Raw genomic sequence first — 20,606 nt, 5'->3', positions numbered from 1 at the left:
ATTTGAACTTCACCACTTTGAAGTTGTTTCCTAGTGCTTATCATCATCATCACTAAATTTCCTGGCCTATGCACTCTTTAGAAATTGCTCATGGTTCGTAGGCTCTCAGAAACCATGATATACCTGCTAGAAAATCTTTACAAATGATTGAGACAGTTTTCTTGACCTTCTAACTCCCATGTACTTCCTGTCCAGGCTCCTGGCAATAAAAGACATATAAAAGAGTTTGGCATGCCAACAACACTGATGTGTCATCAAACACTCCTGATATGAGGGTCCATGTGCATCCTTAGTGTGGGTGACTTCTGGTGGGTGACATCTTCCCGGATCCCTGGCTTGTTAGCACCTTGGACTTCTTTATTGCTTATGCACTTCTAGACATATTGAAGCATTCTTTGGGGGAGAATTCGTATGGAGAGTCCTGTTTTCCTGGGTGTAGTTAACAAAATCAAGCTACCAACTAACCCTGATACAGTTTATAAATTCATGAAACAGCCCCAAAGTCTTAGAGTGGGTGTCATATTTGAGAAGAAAGATAAAACATTTAGATGATAAAATGATTGGCAGTGCTAAATTTAGGATTAGAGAAACTGGTGTACAAATAAGAATACATAATTGTCTTCCTTAATTTGATCCATCATTTTAAACACCCACTTCTTAAAAGGGGAATAAAAAATGAATTTGAAGATCCTTATCTTCTTGATCTTTTAATGCTTCTCATCAACAATGTCTAAGAATGTCTGAACTTTTCATCTTGAGCATTATTTACAGATCCAATTGCTTAGAGTTGCGGATATTCTTAGAGTCTCGGACTCAAAGTAGCCACATTTTTTTTTTTTTGATTTTTGGGTTACACCGGCAATGTTCAGAGATTGCCCCTGACTCTGTACTCATGAATTACTCCTGGAATTGCTTGGGAGACCATATGGGATGCAGGGTTGGCCACATGCAAGGCAAATGCCCTACCTGCTATAATATTGTTCTGGCCCCAAGTAGCCAAGTATTAACAGGTATTTCAAGACTTTAGATATGGACAGAATGTCTAGTTCATCAGTGTATCTTAACTATCAACTGATAAAAAGAACTTGGTTGACCTCTGTTTTGGAGGTAGAGTCAGAGGTGCCATTTTCTTATTCTTTTATTTTGTGTTGGGACACAACTGGCAGTCGGCAGGAGTTACTTTTGACTCTGCACTCAGAAATCACTCCTGGTGCACTCAGGGGATTGTGTAGGATGCTGGGGATCAAACCCTAGTATGTCGTGTGCAAGACAAGTGCCCTACCTGCTCTATGATCTCTGTGGTGCTACCATTTTCTTTTTAAAGGAAAATACAATCTAAATTTCTATTTTAATTCCAATATAAATTGGAATTGAAATTGGAACTCCTCAAGGAGTGAGAAGCTATGCCATACTATGGTTTCCAGTGGCACATGTCTGGGCTTTTTTTTTTAATCCTTCCCAGCCTCTTCTATTCCCTACACACTCATCAATAACCTGCTCCGCTCTTTGTTTCCTCATTCAGTACTATATCTTCTCATTAGGATGGCTTCTCCTTCTTTGATTGCTTTCCCATCAACTTCTCTTTATTCCAAATCAACATTTTTTTCATTAACAGTGCAGCTGTTATCATGCTTCATGTGTTGTTGTTGCTTCACTTTGTAAAATCATAAGTCATCATTGTACTTCTAATTACCTTTCTCATTAATTTATTAGTGGCAGTAAGAACAAATGGAAATGCTCAGATTTGCAGTTGAACTCTTCCTTTCTTGGCCTGATGTTTTGTATTTCCTCAGGATCACACTGACATTGATTTCCAGATTTCATCCTGAAAGGAACATTCAATTGTAGTCAATTCTCTGCCCTCTTTGAATTAGGATAAAAGTCAGATTTATTCTGTGTAAGCATCAGTACAGAATTCTGTCAAAGATCAGCAAAATTTAAAGGTCATTTTCTCATTGTCAATTATTTTTGGGTTTTGGGTTCATACTCCACAGTACTCCGGGGTTTCTCCTGGCTCTGCACTCAGGGATCACTTTCTGGCTGGTTCAAGAGACCATATGAGTTGCCACTTGCAAGGAAAATGTTCTATCTGCTATACAGTTGCTCCAGTTCCTCTAATTGCCAATTTTTTTAAATTTTTATTAGTGAAACACCATGAGGTACAGTTGTAGACTTACAAATTGTGTACTTGGGTTTCAGTTATACAATGATCCAGTACCCATCCATCCACCAGTGCCCATTCTCCATCATTTACATTTTTTTTAAAATTTTGTTAGTGAAACATCATGAAGTACAGTTGAAGATTTACAAATTTTTGTAATTGCCAATTTTTTAAAGGAGATTCCTTTTAATTCCTCCTTCTTCTAAAGGAACAAGATTCCTATTCCTTATAATGGCTTTCTGGTGTTACCTTGCTAAGTGCTGCCTGCCACCACCATCACCTCCCCGAACCCCTGCAAGCACACACCACACACACACACACACACACACACACTCCCTTCTTTTATTTCTTTGCACACTTCAAATCAGTTGCAAATTTTATTTATATCATGTTCTCTCTTTCTCTGAAAGGCATGTTAATCAGCTGGCTATGGTTGTATTTGACAAATAATAAAGCCAAAATTTATCTTTCTATCCTATTCGTATTTTTAGATTTTGAAATTTTTATGCATAAGAGCTTTTTCTCTGTTTGGTTTTCTCTGCAATACATGCTTTTAAATTTTTCAATCAATGATATGTGATATTTACAAAGTACCACGTAGAGAGTATCGAGATCTCCCTTAACTTTCCCTTGTCCCTACTTATCAAGCTCATAAGACTAAGCTTAAGAGAGAGAGGTAGACCTAGAAGTGTGTTTGAGATAAAGTTCCAGCACTCCTGATTATGTAACTTTCAGACAACTCTGGAACCTTCCTGAGGCATAACCACCTCCCTTGCCCCTCCCACAATGACACACACACACACACACACACACACACTTACACACACTTGTTTCCATTCAGGTTGGAGGGTCCTGGCAAATCTTGGGTGTGAATGTGTACTTGAAACACTGGATGGTACAAAAATTCAAATTAAATATAGTAGCCAGCATATTCCTATGTTGTTCATTTGGCCTTTGCTACCTATAAAAATAAATACTTTGCCTCTGTAGTCTTCTGTTTAGCTGACACATGAACAGTTCCAATGCCTTTCCCATCTCCTCCAGCTATCTTTCTCCAGTGAGATGACACTTCTTGATTTCCCCTATCTCAGTTTAGTACAAATTCACCTCAGTAAGTCATATGTCACATTCACAAAAGGATCTATATTTTTTTCATTATTTCGGAAAGAAGTTAAGGCCTTTATCTTCAGACAAATCTTCATTTTAAGCATTTCTGATGAATGAGCATCTCCCTGTTGTCCCTGAAAACTGACATCCCCAACTCTGGTCAGCAACCTTCTCCTACAGTGGTTTTATCATTGGAGGAAAAGCCACTGATCTATGTGTGATCGGTGAAGACAGAGTTGCATATATGATAAACACTTGAAAGTTATTTGTAGATAAATTTCTCCAGGATTGCCAATAAAGACAAAAGAACTCAACTGTTCAGTTTGGTAAAGAGGAATTCTCATATGACTGTGTTCAATTCACTTCTTTTGTAAACTGCACAGAGACTACATCATATAAAATATTATTAAGCGTACCCAGGTAATATTGCAATTCATCTGTAGTTGGGCTTTTGGGCTATTTTACTAAATGTGGCAATTAACAGAGGTGTACATGTATCCTTCCAAATTAGTGATTTGTTTGGGGCAGAATAGGTGGCAATAAGTGGTGTCACTTGCTGTAAAGGAAATCTATTCCTATTTTTGGGGACTTTCATTTTGCTTTCCAGAGAGACTGAACCAAACAACATTCCCACCAACAGTGGATGAGAGTCTTCAAAGTTATTATGATATTTTGAACAAAAATAATTTTATTTAGAGAGTTATTTATTGAAATTGAGGGGAGAGAGAAAGAGTAAAATATAAGTGTTCAAGAGAAAACCAGGGCTTCTGTTGAAGAAGAAAAACTAAAAGTATATATCTCAGGTTGAGATACAGGCAAATCTCCAAGGTGGAGAATGCCCATATTAGTTTTGATGTTGAAAGGATATTTTTAATAAGATTTTAAAAAGAAAAAAACACTTTTTAAAAAGAAAACTACTTTGTTACCAAAATTGATCGCTCATTTCCAATCTTGTTCTCTATATTCATGATAGCACCTTCATCTATGAAAATCTTTATAACAATTTTTTTGTTATTATGATGACCTGTCACCTTAAAACTCTCTATCTAAGCTAACAGAACACTCTGCTGGTATTGCTTCTGGTTTTTACATTTATTTAGCAGCAGAAGTATGTAGTATAGGATTGGCTAGTTGGTTTTTAGCATTAGTTTGATTGAAATAGATCTTCATTGCATTCCAGTTTTTAATCATACATATCTTTAATCGGAGATGGGCCCCTTTTTTAGTCCACTCACTATTAACTACTGTTGAATTAACAGCCATGCACATGATTAATCAGGGGCAGACATTTGCTCACTATCTAAGTAATAATTAAGAATACTCTACCAAGCTCCCCTTCTGTCCTACTGAAATTGATCTTAGAAGTAGTTTCCTAAGTTTTTTTAAATTTTTATTAGTGAAACACCATGAGGTACAGTTGTAGACTTACAAATTTTTGTACTTGGGTTTCAATTATTTCATTTCATTTCATTTCATCATCCTGTTAATCGTCGATTGCCTCGAGCAGGCCCCAGTAACGTCTCTTTCACCCTAGCCCTGAGATTATATTCACGGCTCTTTAGGAGAATGAGACCCATCATTGTTACTGGTATTTGGCATATTTGGTAGGCCACGGGGAGTTTGCCAGACTCTGCCCTGTGGGCAGGCTACATTCGATAGCCTGCAAGTTTGTCCAAAGTAGGAATGAGATAATAAGATAATATTTCAATTATACAATGATCAAATACCCATCCCTCCACCAGTGCCCATTTTCCATCACCATGGATCCCAGTATCCCTCTCACCCCCCCCCCCCCCGCCATCCCACCCTGCCTCTGTGGAAGGGCATTCCCTTTTGTTTTCTCTCTCCTTTTGGTTGTTGTGGTCTGCAAAAGAAGCATAGAGTGGCAATCATGTTCAGACTATAGTCTACTTTCAACATGAAACTCCCATCCTGGGAGGATCCTCCAAACACCCTTTATTTGGTGTTCCCATCTCTACCTGAGCTGCCTTTTCCCGTAGCATGCCTGGCTGGCCTCTAAGCCATGGAGTAATCCTCCTGATACTTATCTCGGCTATTCTTGGATATTAGTCTCCTATTTTGTTACTTTATGTCCCCCAGATGAATGCAATCTTTTTATGTCTGTCCCTCTCTTTCTGACTCATTTCACTTAGCATGATACTTTCCATGTAGTACCACTTGTATGTAAATTTCATGACTTCATCCTGTGTTTGGGCTTATCTCCCTGCTCTATCCTTGAGCTAATACCAAACAAAACGAACAAACAAAAAAGTAAGCAATCCCATTAATGGAAGTCATCTTTCTGTCCTGTTTTTGTCTTGCTCTTCCTTCCTGTCCTGTTCCTTTCTAGTGATAGCTTTAGACGGTGGTGTATGATTCTACTAAAGCCTGGATACATACATTACTGGAAACTTACTGCTTGCAATTGCAAAAAGAGTTCTTATTTTAAAAATGCTTTCTTTATTCAAGATGAAGTCTTTCAAAGCAAGCTTTTCAGCTACTGTTTTTAATTCGGTGTCTTTATATGTGTGTTTAACATTGTTCAGGGACATTTTTTTCATAAATAATGAGAATCATTCTTCCTTCTCTGGATATGTATGTGGCTTCTGGGTGTTAAAAAGGATATACAGTATGAATAGCCAAATTGGTTTTTTGGAAATTTTGTATGAATCTCTTAGATTCCTGAACTCAGGCAGCAATGGTTTGAATGGTGCCAGGTGGGATAGAGTGAAATGTGCTTGTACACGTGGTATTCTGTTAGTGATCTTCCATTGAAATAAGAAAATAAGGGGCTGTAGCGATAGCACAGCGGGTAGGGCATTTGCCTTGCAGGCGGCCAACCCGGGTTCGATTCCCAATATCCCATATGATCCCCCCCAAGCACCGCTAGGAGTAATTCCTGAGTGCAGAGCCAGGAATAACCCCTGAGCTTCACCGGGTGTGACCCTAAAAGCAAAAGAAAAAAAGAAAATAAATTTTTGACAAGGTTTATTACCTGAAAATAGGCCATACCTTCTTTTCCAAGTTTAGTATTTTGGAAAGTAATACATTGTATGACCTGTTGTTGGTTTATCTATTAATGGCTATGCAGGTTTCTATTTTAGATCTTATCTGTGCAGGCTTTGTGATTATCTTTTGCTCAATACATTATCCAAATAAATATTGGCGATGTAATACTTTGAAAACAAATCATACATGCTTTGGTTTATATTTCTGGATTTTTGCAGCCAATCTTATTTTGTATCTGGTAAGTTGCTGGGACGTGGAATTACAAAACTAAAGTTGATGGATGTCAATTATATGTACCCTGCACAGTCATGATAGGAGCAGAGATGTCCACATTACCTCCATGTAGAGGCAGGAGAAGTTTTCTCTTCTGTGGTATATTTTGAACAGTGTATTTGCGATTAATGTGAGAAGTTTAAAAACAGACTTTTATGTATAAGCGTGCCTCTAGAAAATCCAAAATAGTGTACGGAGAATGGAAACAACTTTGAACTTTAATAATGGGCAGCAAAATGAATTAAAAGGTAAAGGTAAAGGCCCTCCCGTTGATCGTCGATTTGCTCAAGCGGGCCCAGTAACGTCTCCATTGGAGACTTTGTTGTTACTGTGTCTGGCATATCGAATACTCTCAGTAGCTTGCCGGGCTCTCCGAGAGGGGCGGAGGAATCGAACTCGGGTCGGCCATGTTGGCCGCGTGTAAGGCGAACGCCCTACCCGCTGTGCTATCGCTCCAGCCCAAAATGAATTAATGACTCATATTTTACAAATATTTCCTATTGGGCCCGGAGCGATAGCACAGCGGTAGGGCGTTTGCCTTGCACGCAGTCAACATGGCCCACCGGAGTTTGATTCCTCCGCCCCTCTCGGAGAGCCCGGCAAGCTACCGAGAGAATCTCGGCCACATGGCAGAGCCTGGCAAGCTCCCCGTGACGTATTCGATATGCCAGACATAGTAACAACAAAGTCTCCAATGGAGACGTTACTGGGCCCACTCGAGCAGATCGATGATCAACGGGAGGGCCTTTACTTTACTTCCTAAGGGCCTGTGTGTGGGTTCTATGGCAGGCTCTCGTAGAACTTATTGAGTTAGTTGAGTTAAGGCTCACACTTGAGGGTCATGGAAAGTGGTGTGGTAATGCATGACCCTTGAAGGTTTAGGAGGATACTGCTGTCAAATTGATTCTAAAGAAATAAAGAACAGAAACAAATAGATCTTGAAAATAGTCATAGACTTTTTGGACTCGTTAAATACTTTAAGTTATGTCTGGCAATGTCTATCCCACTTATCTATTTTTCCCCTTAAAATTAAAAACTATTTATTGCGGTAAATTTGTATTAAGGGTAACTTTGACTAGTGAAATGGGCATTTCCTTGTATTCTGAGTCCCCACTGTGGGGATACTTCTCATCAGTTATCTTTTGAGAGCTGAGAAGGACTGCTAGAAAGGGAATCACAAAGAGTCAATGAAAACAGAGGGTCAAGGAACAAAAAGGGAGAATGTGAAAATCAGATATGAAGAAATAGAAAGCAGGAGAGAGGGAGGCATTGAAGTCCAACCTGGAAATAGAAAGAATGAGGAGGGGCGGTATATTTAAGGAGCAGAGTAAGACAATTGAAAAAGCAATATTCTGAAGGAGGTTCCCATCATACAACGTTCTAACACCCATCCCTCCACCAGTTTAATTTCCTGCTACCAGTGTCCCACCCCTTCAAGCCACCCCCCACTCCAGCCTGCCTCTATGGTATGCATCTCACTTCTCTCTCTCTCTTTCTCTTTCTCTTTCTCTCTCCTTTTAGGCATTATGACTTTCAATACAGGTGCTGAAAGGTTATCATGTATATCCCTTTACCTACTTTCAACGGTCAGTTCTTGACCAGAGTGTTTGTTTCCAACTAATGTTGTCATAATGGACCTTCCTCTATCTTAACTACCCTCCACCCCCCCACACTCTTGTGGTAAATTGTTGAATGGATGGCTGTTGGATGAATAGCTTTGTAATAAATAAAGAAAAGAAAATCAATTATATAATTGATTGTTCCAGGGCTGGAGCGATAGCACAGCGGGTAGGGCATTTGCCTTGCACGTGGCCGGGACGGCCAAGCCGGGTTTGATTTCTCTGCCCCTCTCGGAGAGCCCAGCAAGCTACCGAGAGGATCTCACCTGCACAGCAAAGCCTGGCAAGCTCCCCGTGATGTAGTCGATATGCCAAACACAGTAACCACAAATCTCACGATGGAGATGTTACTGGGCCCACTGGAGCAAACTGATGAACAACAGGAGGCCAGTGACAGTGACAGTGATTGTTCTAGGAGGAGAGAGCCAATCAATAAATATCTGCTGTCAGATTATTATTTTAAAAAAATGGGTATTTCTACAAATACCCATAGCTATTCACTGTGGTGATCTGAGGTGAGCCTTCAGACAGCTAAGCATTCACAAAATGGGTGAGCTCATTTTAAAAAAAAAAAAAGCCACCAAAAATGCCCACTTGCCTATCAATAGAACCTGTGAAAAAAATGTAAGCTTAGTACACTCAGCCTCATCCTCTTGTCAGTCCTTCTGCTTTGCTCCCTCCCCACTGTTTCATGAAACAACTCAAAGCAGTTTTCTATTTCCCCTAAGCAATATTAATGTCTACCATAGTTATCTCTCTCCCCCTTCCTGGCACCAGGGTTTTGTAGTGTCATTAAGCTGTCCCAGTACCTGAAAGATTAACTCTTAAGCAGGTGCCCAACTCCGGGGTGATTAAAATAGCACTAGAAAATGAATAACGAAAGAGTTATGGAATAGTATGTGAATTTTTGCTAGTGTTTACTCAGACAAAGAGTATCAATTTCTTCCCAAATTCCTGATGCAGAGAAGATACGGAGTGTTTAGGTTCTGTACAATGAACTGAGGACGCAAAACTGGCTGCAGGTGACTCCAGAAAAATCCCACTAAGAAGTAAATCAGCTTCAAATTATTGAACATCTTTCATTTTTTGGCTTCCAGGTAGAAGAACGATCGAGACTCAACCGGCAGAGCTCACCTGCCATGCCTCACAAAGTTGCCAACAGGATATCTGACCCCAACCTGCCCCCAAGGTCAGAGTCCTTCAGTATCAGCGGGGTCCAGCCTGCTCGGACACCCCCCATGCTCAGACCGGTTGATCCTCAGGTACAGTGTCTCTTTGTTCTGTTGGATCTTTTGTGAGGGTATAAACCTCCTGAAAGACCAGAAAATGTTCCAGGTATTCAGGCATAGGATCAAGCTATTTAGGAAACAACAGAGAAATGATAGCAATAGAGAGGACCCACAGAATTTAAAGGGTATAGAGAGGAGTTTCTTGTAGCCTTAGTTATCAAGTTGAAAATTCATATAGACTCTTGACATATTAAATTATGAGAGCTGGAGCAATAGCACAGCAGGTAGGGCCTTGCACACGGCCGATCCCGGTTCAATTCCCAGCATGGTCCCCTGAGCACCGCCAGGAGTAATTCATGAGTGCAGAACCAGGAGTAACCCCTGTGCATTGCCAGGTATCACCCAAAAAGCAATATATATATATATATATATATATATATATATATATACACATAGTCTTTTATTCTTTAGGACTTGAGTATGATCCTGAAACCAGAAAAATTCAGCAATTTTGATTAAGTAAAATTGTGTTTCCTAAGCAGTGTTTCTCAAGGTATGGTCACTGTACTGTTGTCAGATGCCGCAGCAGCAGCCAGGAATTTGGTCGAGACACAGATTACAGGTCAACCCCAGGTCTATAAGTCTCTTTTAAACTCTGAGCAAGAGCGAAGGGCTAGTGATCAGTGATTTAACAAGCCCTTCGGATGGGTATGTTATGCTTACAGTTTGAAAAGCACTATTTTAACTTATTTGGAAACGACAATAAAAGTCACTCCACTTTCACAAAAGAAGGAAGTTTTAACAGACTGTAAGCTAAAAAATAAAATATGAAATGAAATTAAAATATTGACTTTCAAAAATAAGGGGCTGGAGCGATAGCACAGCGGTAGGGCATTTGCCTTGCACGCAGCCAACATGGCCGACCCGAGTTCGATTCCTCCGCCCCTCTCGGAGAGCCCGGCAAGCTACCGAGAGTATCTCAGAGCCCAGCAAGCTACCGAGAGTATCTCGTGCCCACGGCAGAGCCTGGCAAGCTACCCATGATGTATTCAATATGCCAGACACAGTAACAACAAAGTCTCCAATGGAGACGTTACTGGGCCTGTTCGAACAAATCGACGAACAACGGGAGGACCTTTACCTTACCTTTACCATGGAAAATAAAAGGTAATGGAGTTGTTTTCACAACAGAGTCTTCAGCTTCTTCCAGCCATTCACCTGTGCTAACACTTCCTTCCCCATAATATTTTGAAGTCACATTTGAAACAGATGATGCTGTTTGAACGGTAGTAACAAAATCAAGGATTCTTTGTCTTAATTTTGCCTTAAATGAGGTCTAATTTTTATGTAGCAGCCAGTTTGGCACGTTTCATTTCCTTTCACACTCTTTAGTGTTTCAACTGTGTATAGGTTTTATGGTTAACTTTCCAAACAGTGCATATTTGCAGGAATATCTTTGTTATTGTTTTGTATTGCTTTAGGGCCACAGGTGATGATGCTCAGGGATTATACTTGAATCTACACTTAGGAATTACTCCTGGCAGTGCTCGGGAGACCATATTGGATTCTGGGGATTGGAGTCAGGTCGGGTGCATGCAAAGCAAACTCCCTTTATGCTGTACTATCATTCCCGCCCCCGCAGGAATATCTCTCTCAACACTAATATTTTGAAACCCCAAACTTTAACATTTATGATAATTTTGCCCGTAAAGGGGAGAAGTGGGGGAGATCTGATGCAGCTCTGTCAAAGTACAGGGCAACTGAAATGTAGCTGGCAACTAATGATGTCATTCTTCAGGAGTTTGATTTTCGTGGCTTTATTTGGGGGGGGCAGAGGGGATAAGGATGCTATTTTAAAGTTGTTCTGTGTTCCTTTTAGGACTCATATGCATGATGACGAGGTGTTCATACGTTTGTGTGACATGTGCCTCCCATAGATATTATTACAATGTCAGCATATTACTATTCTGATGTGAAAAAGAAAGAATAAAAGGACAGAAGGAGGGAGGGAAGGAAAGAAGGGAGGGAGGAAGGATGGAAGGAAGGAAGGAAGGAAGGAAGGAAGGAAGGAAGGAAGGAAGGAAAGAAGGAAGATTTCTAGGCTTTCCACTATGTCTTTGATTATTGCTAGCAGTGTATCTAGTGGTAAAATATATGTTTCACATGTCTGAGGCACTGGGTCCATTTCCTGGTGTGTGTGTGTTTGTGTGTGTGTGTGTGTATACATACATTTTAATATTATGATTAGGTGTTTTTCATGATAGAAAAAAATACTTCTGAATATACCATATTTTCATTTCATTTTCATTTCATCATCCTGTTAATCATCGATTGCCTCGAGCAGGCCCCAGTAACGTCTCTTTCATCCTAGCCCTGAGATTATATTCATGGCTCTTTAGGAGAATGAGACCCATCATTGTTACTGGTATTTGGCATATTTGGTAGGCCACGGGGAGTTTGCCAGACTCTGCCCTGTGGGCAGGCTACATTCGATAGCCTGCAAGTTTGTCCAAAGTAGGAATGAGATAATAAGATGTCATAAAAAGATGTCCTGATAAGATGTCGCGCGGCCGCAAATGCGGTTCCGGGATCTGGATTTTATAGTCTCTGAGTCTTGGCCGCTGATGGGATTACACGGCGCCAGGGGGCCAGGTGGTGGGTGTGACCCCCGCCTACTGGAATTTGGAGGATCTGGGTGGAAGATGCTCGACTCCAATTCGAGTAGGCTTGGAGGTCTCGGCCCCGGAACCCGCGTGGCTTTGTCCCTCTGCCAGTACCTTCATGTGTGCGGAGAGTGGTCTCAGCATGGTGGTGGCTGGTCCTGGAGGTCTTCGGCTGCCGTAGTCCTGGTCGGGGCGGGGAGGAAAGCTCAACCCGCTCCCCTCCAAGGGACTCCGGGAAGGAACACCGAGGCGCGGGGGCAGAGACTGCACTTTACTATAAATTTAAAATTCATTATTGTTACCATCATCACAGTTTCACGGACTTCTTAGCCATTCCAAGACCTTCATCTCGTAGGCAGGAACATTGTCTGTTCAGCTTGATATATTTCGCTAAAGGAAAATTTTGAAGAACTCATAAAAGCCTGCTATGAACAGTTGTTACGGGCTTTGTTTCTCCAAGCCTTGTTCCCTGAAGCTGAATGATCTTGACTGCTGGGGAAAGTGCTCGGGGAACTGCTTTTCTCATCCATTAATTCTGCTCCGCTGTTGGTTGACACCTAGATCCCACATCTGGTGGCTGTCAAAGCCCAGGGACCTGCTTTGACGGCTTCACAGTCCGTGCACGAGCAGCCCACCAAGGGCCTCTCTGGCTTCCAGGAGGCCCTGAACGTGACCTCCCACCGTGTTGAGATGCCGCGCCAGAACTCGGATCCCACCTCTGAAAACCCTCCTCTCCCTACTCGTATTGAAAAGTTTGACCGAAGCTCTTGGTTACGACAGGAAGAAGACATTCCACCAAAGGTAATATTTCTGGGCTATACTTATCATCACACAATCCTTGCTAATTATTACCCCTATTTCATGGTCACCGTCCTCCTGTTGTTCATCGATTTGCTCCAGCGGGCCCAGTAACGTCTCCATCGTGAGACTTGTTGTTACTGTGTTTGGCATATCGAGAACGTCACGGGGAGCTTGCCAGGCTCTGCCGTGCGGGCGAGATACTCTCGGTAGCTTGCCGGGCTCTCTGAGAGGGGCGGAGGAATCGAACTCGGGTCGGCCATGTTGGCCACTTGTAAGGCAAACGCCCTACCGCTGTGCTATCTCTCCAGCCCCTATTTCATACTTTTTTAAAAAATTTTTTCTATTTTTATAAATAAAGTTGTTCCAAATGGTTTATTACATTTAATATTTCAACACCAATCCTACCACCATTACACCTTCCCACCGCCACTGTTTTGTTTTTTGTTTTGTTTTATCGTTGTTGTTGTTGTTTTTAGGAACATAAAGTTTTATTTTTTTATTTATTTTTTTATTAGTGAAACACCACGAGGTACATAGACTTACAAATTTTTGTGCTTGGGTTTCAGTTATACAATGATCGAGTACCCATCCCTCCACCAGTGCCCATTTTCCACCACCACGGATCCCAGTATCCCTCCCACCCCCAGCCTCCCCATCCCACCCAGCCTCTGTGGCAGGGCATTCCCTTTTGTTCTCTTTCTCTCCTTTTGGGTTCTATACCACCATTATTTTGAATTTTCCCACCACCTGTCCCCAAAGCAGGTCCCAAATAATTTATTTTGTATCGCTTATTATGAATAATCCACTAAAAATTATCTCAAAAAGTTTCCTTAGAGGAAAGTGTGTCAAGATTGTTGTATCTCGCTCCGGTGCCATCAAGCCCTTGTATAAGAGATTTACTAACATATTTTCTACTTTTTTATGGTCATGAAGACTATGATGTCTTTTCTCACACTTATTTTGGTCTCTTGCTATTCCCATTCTAAGACTTGGATTATTATTATTACTTATAACCAGTTTTACCTCAAAGAAATGGAGGCTTATATACGAGAATCAGAATTACAACTCAATCCCAAAGATTCCAAGCTGTTACTGTGCTACAGATGTTAAGAAAAAAAATGATGGGTGTTTTCATAATGGGTGTTTACAAACTTCCAGATATTAAGTATGGAATTAATTTACTATTTTAACACCACCAAGTAGATCAGATCTTAGGAGTTTAGAAGATATTATTACTCTGAGGATATTTCAGTGGAACCATTTTATAGAACTCCTAGGCCAAGCTGTAATTTAATTAATCCCAACATTAATTGCTAGGGCTGGAGCGATAGCACAGCGGGTAAGGCATTTGCCTTGCATGTGGCTGACCCGGGTTCGATTCCTCCATCCCTCTCTGAGAGCCCAGCAAGCTACCAAGAGTATCCCGCCTGCATGGCAGAGACTGGCAAGCTTATATCGTGTCATAATCGATATGCCAAAAACAGTAACAACAAGTCTCATAATGGAGATGTTACTGGTGCCCGCTCGAGCAAATCGATGAAGAACGGGAGGAGAGTGCTACAGATAGGGTATTAATTGCTAATAATAAAATTGTAGGATAAAATAACCAGTTCATTCCACTGGATGAAACAATTCCAGGTTTGGATTCTTTTCTTGGGCTGGAGCGATAACACAGCGGTAGGGTGTTTGCCTTGCACGCAGCTGACCCGAGTTCGATTCCTCCGCCCATCTCAGAGAGCCTGGCAAGCTACCCAGAGTATCTCGCCCTCCCGGCAAAGCCTAGCAAGCTACCCGTGACGTATTCGATATGCCAAACACAGTAACAGCAAAGTCTCCAATGGAGAAGTTACTGGGCCCGCTCGAGCAAATCAATGAACAATGAATGGGAGGACAGTGACAGTGACAGTCATTCTTTTCTTACTGTTAATAATAATTTTGTTTTATGATTATTTTGTTATCTTATTCCAAGTCATTACTCACTCCAAAAAAATGTTCTGGAATGCAGTCATGCATTTCCTATTGAGCAACCTGTAAATCCTTCAAAATACTGAAAAATTTTTGCATCAGATTCATCCTAGCTCAGGATTCCTCTTTGCCCTGTGCTCAGAATAGAACGTATGACAAATGGAGTGTCACATCGTTTCCAGACATCAGTGCCATTATTGATTTCAGAGAAAAGATAATATTTTTACCCATTGCATTTCAAGTATTTCTCCTTATCTTCTCTCAAAAGGATATTAATGCAGAATTGAAATTATTTTGAAAATGAAAAGATAATGATGATGTCCTTTTCTGCTGATAGTCTTCTCTGTTAGGAGAGATTGTTTAGGGAGCACTTTTCTGTATGGAAAATAGAATATGCAGAGGAGCAGATTCTGAGTAGGGAAACTGAAAATAGGAGTTGTTGGTGCACTCCCTAAAGCATGCAGGCTGACGATTCCAGCTGTAAAGCTGGAAGATGATTTTTAGGTCAATATAAATATTGTAGGTTTCAATCATTCACTAATCTCTTTGTTCCCTGCAATGAAGTTTACAGAAAGAAAAAGGAAAATAGCTATAAAAACACTGATTTAGTGATTCTATTTCACTACATTAAGTCATCTTTCTAGTCTTTATCTTAAAATGTGTAGATTATAATAACTAAATTTATATTTAATGTTAAATATTAATATGCTGTTGTCAATATCACCATTATTAATATTTCCAGTAGTAGCACTGTCCTCCCGTTATTCATCGATTTGCTCAAGCGGGTACCAGTAATATCTCACAACAAATTGTGAAACTTGCTGTTACTGTGTTTGGCATATTGAATACATCACGGGAGCTTACCAGGCTTTGCCATGTGGGCAAGATACTCTCAGTTGTTTGCAGACTCTCCAAGAGGGGCAGAAGAATCGAACCCAGATCGGCTGCATGCAAGGCAAGGCAAATGCCTTACCTGCTGTACTATCGCTCCAGCCCTTTATTAATATTATTAATATTAATGCTATTCACAGCTGTAGGGCGTTTGCCTTGCGCGCAGCTGGCCTGGCCGAGCCGGGTTCGATTCTTCCGCCCCTCTCGGAGAGCCTGTCAAGCTACCGAGAGTACCTTCCCCCCACGGCAAAGCCTGGCAAGCTCCCTGTGACGTATTCAGTATGCCAAACACAGTAACAACAAGTCTCACGATGGAAACGTTACTGGGCCCGCTCAAACAAATCGATGAACAGTGGGAGGACTGTGACTGTGATTAATGCTATTAATTAATAACATTTAATCAAATATGTTTAATAGTAAAAATCATAAGCCCATTTTAAAAGGATTTCAAGAAAGGTAGTGAAAATTGAAGCACCTTGACAAAGATTTGAACCAGTTAGCTGTCATGAGATGTCAATTTTAATTTCTTAGTCATTTTCATAAGGTATATTTTTCTGCTTCTCTTCATGTTAGATTCTTTCCAATTCTCTAGAACTTTTTCTTAAAATCAAACTGCATTCTTGAGTTTTGATTTGAACCTTTTCAGATAAGCTATTGATAGATTTCCCTGCTATACCTCTCAGTTTTATTTGAATCCATGTAGCCTTTTGGAAGACCCTTTGACTATTTTTGCTAATAATACAGATTGGCAGTACATTTATAAATTTACATTCTAAAGAAGAGTGGTTTCAGTTTATTTTTAATCAGTAATTCCAAGTTGATGAAGATCTATCACCATCGCTTTCTGAGCTCACTGACACATGACTTGTATCTCAGGTTCTAGTCTGATACCCTAGCTTACCACTAGATTTTCTAATATCCTTATTGCTTTATCAGTTATGATATGCATTAAAATTTAAATTTGACATAAATGGCATATATACCTGACTCTCATCTGATGCCTTTTTCCAGTGATCAGATGAGTTTATGATACCCTAAAGAAATTTCTGGGGCCAAAGAGATTTCAGAAGAGTTAAGGTATTTACTTGCCTTGTTAAGGTATTTACTGTCGCTTTACAGCAAATCTCAGTTTGATTCCCAACACCTTGTATGGTTCCCCAAGCACTCCCAGGAGTGATCACTAAGTACAGAGCCAGAAGTAAATCCTGACGACTGCTGAGTTGAGCCTCCAATCCCATGAAAAGAAACAGAGGAAGGGTACAGGAAACAAAATAAATTAAATTTCTAGTATCCACCACTCACATAAAAGGAGGTCAACTCTTCTAGTCCAGTGAATCAAAATTATTAACTTGGTTTGTTTTGATCTTTGTTTTCAAAACGGAGTGGCAACAGAAGCCTGAGGTTTGACAGCTGATACCACATGGTACCCAGAGCACTGCAGGAAATGAGAATAACAGAAGAGTTTCTCCAAAAACTTTTGGCATAATTCAAATTTTTTGGAAATTGAGAGTCATTTCTAAATGGTTGCTGAAGGTACCTACTGGCCTTTTGTTCAGAGAATTTTTTCATTGAGAAATCAAGGGCATTTCTTTCTAGTTTCTGAGAGTTACTAAAACTCCTGTCTAATATATAGAAAGGAGTAGACTGTTTTTTAGGCAAGAGCCACTGTCAGTGTCACTGTCACTATCCTCCTGTTGTTCATCGGTTTGCTCGAGTGGGCCCAGTAACGTCTCCATTGTGACACTTGTTACTGTGTTTGACATTTCAAATACGTCACGGGTAGCTTGCCAGGCCTTGCTGTGCGGGCGAGATACTCTTGGTAGCTTTCCGGGCTCTCTGAGAGGGGCGGAGGAATAGATCCTGGGTCAGCCAGGTCAGGGCATGCAAGGCAAACGCTCTATTAAGCAAGTATTTCTGAATTCTGGCTTTCTTTCAGGTGCCTCAAAGAACAACTTCAATATCTCCAGCATTAGCCAGAAAGAATTCTCCTGGAAATGGTAGTGCTCTAGGACCCAGACTAGGATCTCAGCCTATCAGAGCAAGGTAAGTGAAGGATAGTGTATGAGATTTTAAAAGAAGAAAAAGTCACTCTCCTCTCCTTGTCATTTGTTGTTATTTCCTATATCAATGCTTTCCTAAAAATTAACTGCTTGCTTTTTACTTCGAAAACATATTGACTTGCCACCTGGACTCTCAGCTTTGGCAGACTAGACTATAGGCTTTCATATTTTCTTTTTTTTTTTTTTTTTTTTTTAATTTATTTATTGAATCACTGTGGGAAAGGTTACAAAGCTTTCAGGTTTATGTCTCAGTCATGCAAATATCAAACACATTTCCCTTTACCAATACTTATTTTTTCCCATGAAGAACCCCAATAAAACCCCACCCCCCACCCCTCCCCGTCCCTGTGAGGCAGATGAATTCTAGTTAACACTCTATCCGCTTTGATTAGATTGTTTCAATAAAAGATTCGCCACTATTATTTAGAGTTTACCCCCCCCCCCCAAATCAGACATGCTGAAAAAGCATTGTGAAGTGATTTGCTTTCTACAGCTGGGTTCAAGAATTAAATGTTGGTTTTGGATTTCTGCTATTTTACCTATTGACCCTGGAAGTATTTCTACTGAAAGTCAGATAGTTAAGAAATTGGTTTCTGTGTTCTGGAGTCGAGGCCGTGCTGGAGAGCCGCTCGTGGGGGGCAACTGGTGGCCTCGGTAGGGCGTGAAGGGCGGAGCGAAACGCCCCCCTTCCCATGAGGTTTTAGTCGCCCCCACACTCCCGGCTCATACCTGCTGTCCACAAGGCTCCCATGTGGCCGCCATCTTTCTTTCCAGAGAGGAGAGGGCGAATGGGGCAACACCCTTTCCCCTCCGGCAGACTTGATGGGCTGGATCAACGCATAGTCCATTCACTTTTCTGCTCCAAGCTGCTGGGTTCTGCATTAAGTCCTTGTGCTTCTGGGGCCATGGCCGTGCTGGAGAGCCGCTCGCGGGGGGCGACTGGTGACCTCGGTAGGGCGTGAAGGACGGACCGGAACGCCCCCCGACCCATGAGGTTTTAGTCGCCCCCACTCCCCCGGCTCATACCTGCTGTCCACAAGGCTCCCATGTGGCCGCCATCTTTCTTTCCAGAGAGGAGAGGGCGAATGGGGCAACACCCTTTCCCCTCCGGCAGACTTGATGGCCTGGATCAATGCATAGTCCTTTCACTTTTCTGCTCCAAGCTGCTGGGTTCTGCATTAAGTCCTTGTGCTTCTGGGGCCGTGGCTGTGCTGGAGAGCCGCTCGTGGGGGGCAACTGGTGACCTCGGTAGGGCGTGAAGGACGGACCGGAACGCCCCCCTTCCCATGAAGTTTTAGTCGCCCCCACACCCCCGGCTCATACCTGCTGTCCACAAGGCTCCCATGTGGCCGCCATCTTTCTTTCCAGAGGGAGGAGGGCGGAAGGGAGCAACACCCTTTCCCCTCTGGGCAGAAATGATTGCCTGGATTAACGCATAGTCCTTTCACTTTTCTGCTCCAAGCTGCTGGGTTCTGCATTAAGCCCTTGTGCTTCTGGGGCTGTGGCCGTGCTGGAGAGCCGCTCGTGGGGGGCAACTGGTGACCTCGGTAGGGCGTGAAGGACGGACCGGAACGCCCCCCTTCCCATGAGGTTTTAGTCGCCCCCACACCCCCGGCTCATACCTGCTGTCCACAAGGCTCCCATGTGGCCGCCATCTTTCTTTCCAGAGAGGAGAGGGCGAATGGGGCAACACCCTTTCCCCTCCGGCAGACTTGATGGCCTGGGTCAATGCATAGTCCGTTCACTTTTCTGCTCCAAGCTGCTGGGTTCTGCATTAAGTCCTTGTGCTTCTGGGGCCGTGGCTGTGCTGGAGAGCCGCTCGTGGGGGGCGACTGGTGACCTCGGTAGGGCGTGAAGGACGGACCGGAACGCCCCCCTTCCCATGAGGTTTTAGTCGCCCCCACACCCCCGGCTCATACCTGCTGTCCACAAGGCTCCCATGTGGCCGCCATCTTTCTTTCCAGAGAGGAGAGGGCGAATGGGGCAACACCCTTTCCCCTCCGGCAGACTTGATGGGCTGGATCAACGCATAGTCCATTCACTTTTCTGCTCCAAGCTGCTGGGTTCTGCATTAAGTCCTTGTGCTTCTGGGGCCATGGCCGTGCTGGAGAGCCGCTCGCGGGGGGCGACTGGTGACCTCGGTAGGGCGTGAAGGACGGACCGGAACGCCCCCCGACCCATGAGGTTTTAGTCGCCCCCACTCCCCCGGCTCATACCTGCTGTCCACAAGGCTCCCATGTGGCCGCCATCTTTCTTTCCAGAGAGGAGAGGGCGAATGGGGCAACACCCTTTCCCCTCCGGCAGACTTGATGGCCTGGATCAATGCATAGTCCTTTCACTTTTCTGCTCCAAGCTGCTGGGTTCTGCATTAAGTCCTTGTGCTTCTGGGGCCGTGGCTGTGCTGGAGAGCCGCTCGTGGGGGGCAACTGGTGACCTCGGTAGGGCGTGAAGGACGGACCGGAACGCCCCCCTTCCCATGAGGTTTTAGTCGCCCCCACACCCCCGGCTCATACCTGCTGTCCACAAGGCTCCCATGTGGCCGCCATCTTTCTTTCCAGAGGGAGGAGGGCGGAAGGGAGCAACACCCTTTCCCCTCTGGGCAGAAATGATTGCCTGGATTAACGCATAGTCCTTTCACTTTTCTGCTCCAAGCTGCTGGGTTCTGCATTAAGCCCTTGTGCTTCTGGGGCTGTGGCCGTGCTGGAGAGCCGCTCGTGGGGGGCAACTGGTGACCTCGGTAGGGCGTGAAGGACGGACCGGAACGCCCCCCTTCCCATGAGGTTTTAGTCGCCCCCACACCCCCGGCTCATACCTGCTGTCCACAAGGC

At 42.8% G+C, this 20,606-nt stretch overlaps 1 protein-coding gene and 1 non-coding gene across 5 annotated transcripts in view; both read left to right on the top strand.

Annotated features, from left to right (window-relative positions):
• Positions 1 to 20,606, top strand: part of TNIK (TRAF2 and NCK interacting kinase) — a 478,684-nt gene that overhangs the window by 392,770 nt on the left and 65,308 nt on the right. For all 4 annotated transcript variants that reach the window (XM_056110725.1, XM_056110723.1, XM_056110724.1 and 1 more), the window contains exons 16-18: positions 9,267 to 9,431; positions 12,623 to 12,862; positions 17,655 to 17,761. In XM_056110725.1, the coding sequence (XP_055966700.1) occupies positions 9,267 to 9,431; positions 12,623 to 12,862; positions 17,655 to 17,761 (512 nt within the window). The remainder of the gene's footprint in view (positions 1 to 9,266; positions 9,432 to 12,622; positions 12,863 to 17,654; positions 17,762 to 20,606) is intronic.
• On the top strand, positions 11,268 to 11,371 carry LOC130020196 (small nucleolar RNA U13). The gene has a single exon (XR_008791969.1). It is a non-coding gene; the product is annotated as a small nucleolar RNA U13 (small nucleolar RNA).

The sequence above is a fragment of the Sorex fumeus genome, unplaced genomic scaffold (genome assembly GCF_029834395.1).
Source record: "Sorex fumeus unplaced genomic scaffold, SorFum_2.1 ptg000010l, whole genome shotgun sequence".
Lineage (NCBI taxonomy): Eukaryota > Metazoa > Chordata > Mammalia > Eulipotyphla > Soricidae > Sorex > Sorex fumeus.
The sequence above is the reverse complement of the archived record's forward strand: the minus strand, read 5'-3'. Positions and strand labels throughout refer to the sequence as shown.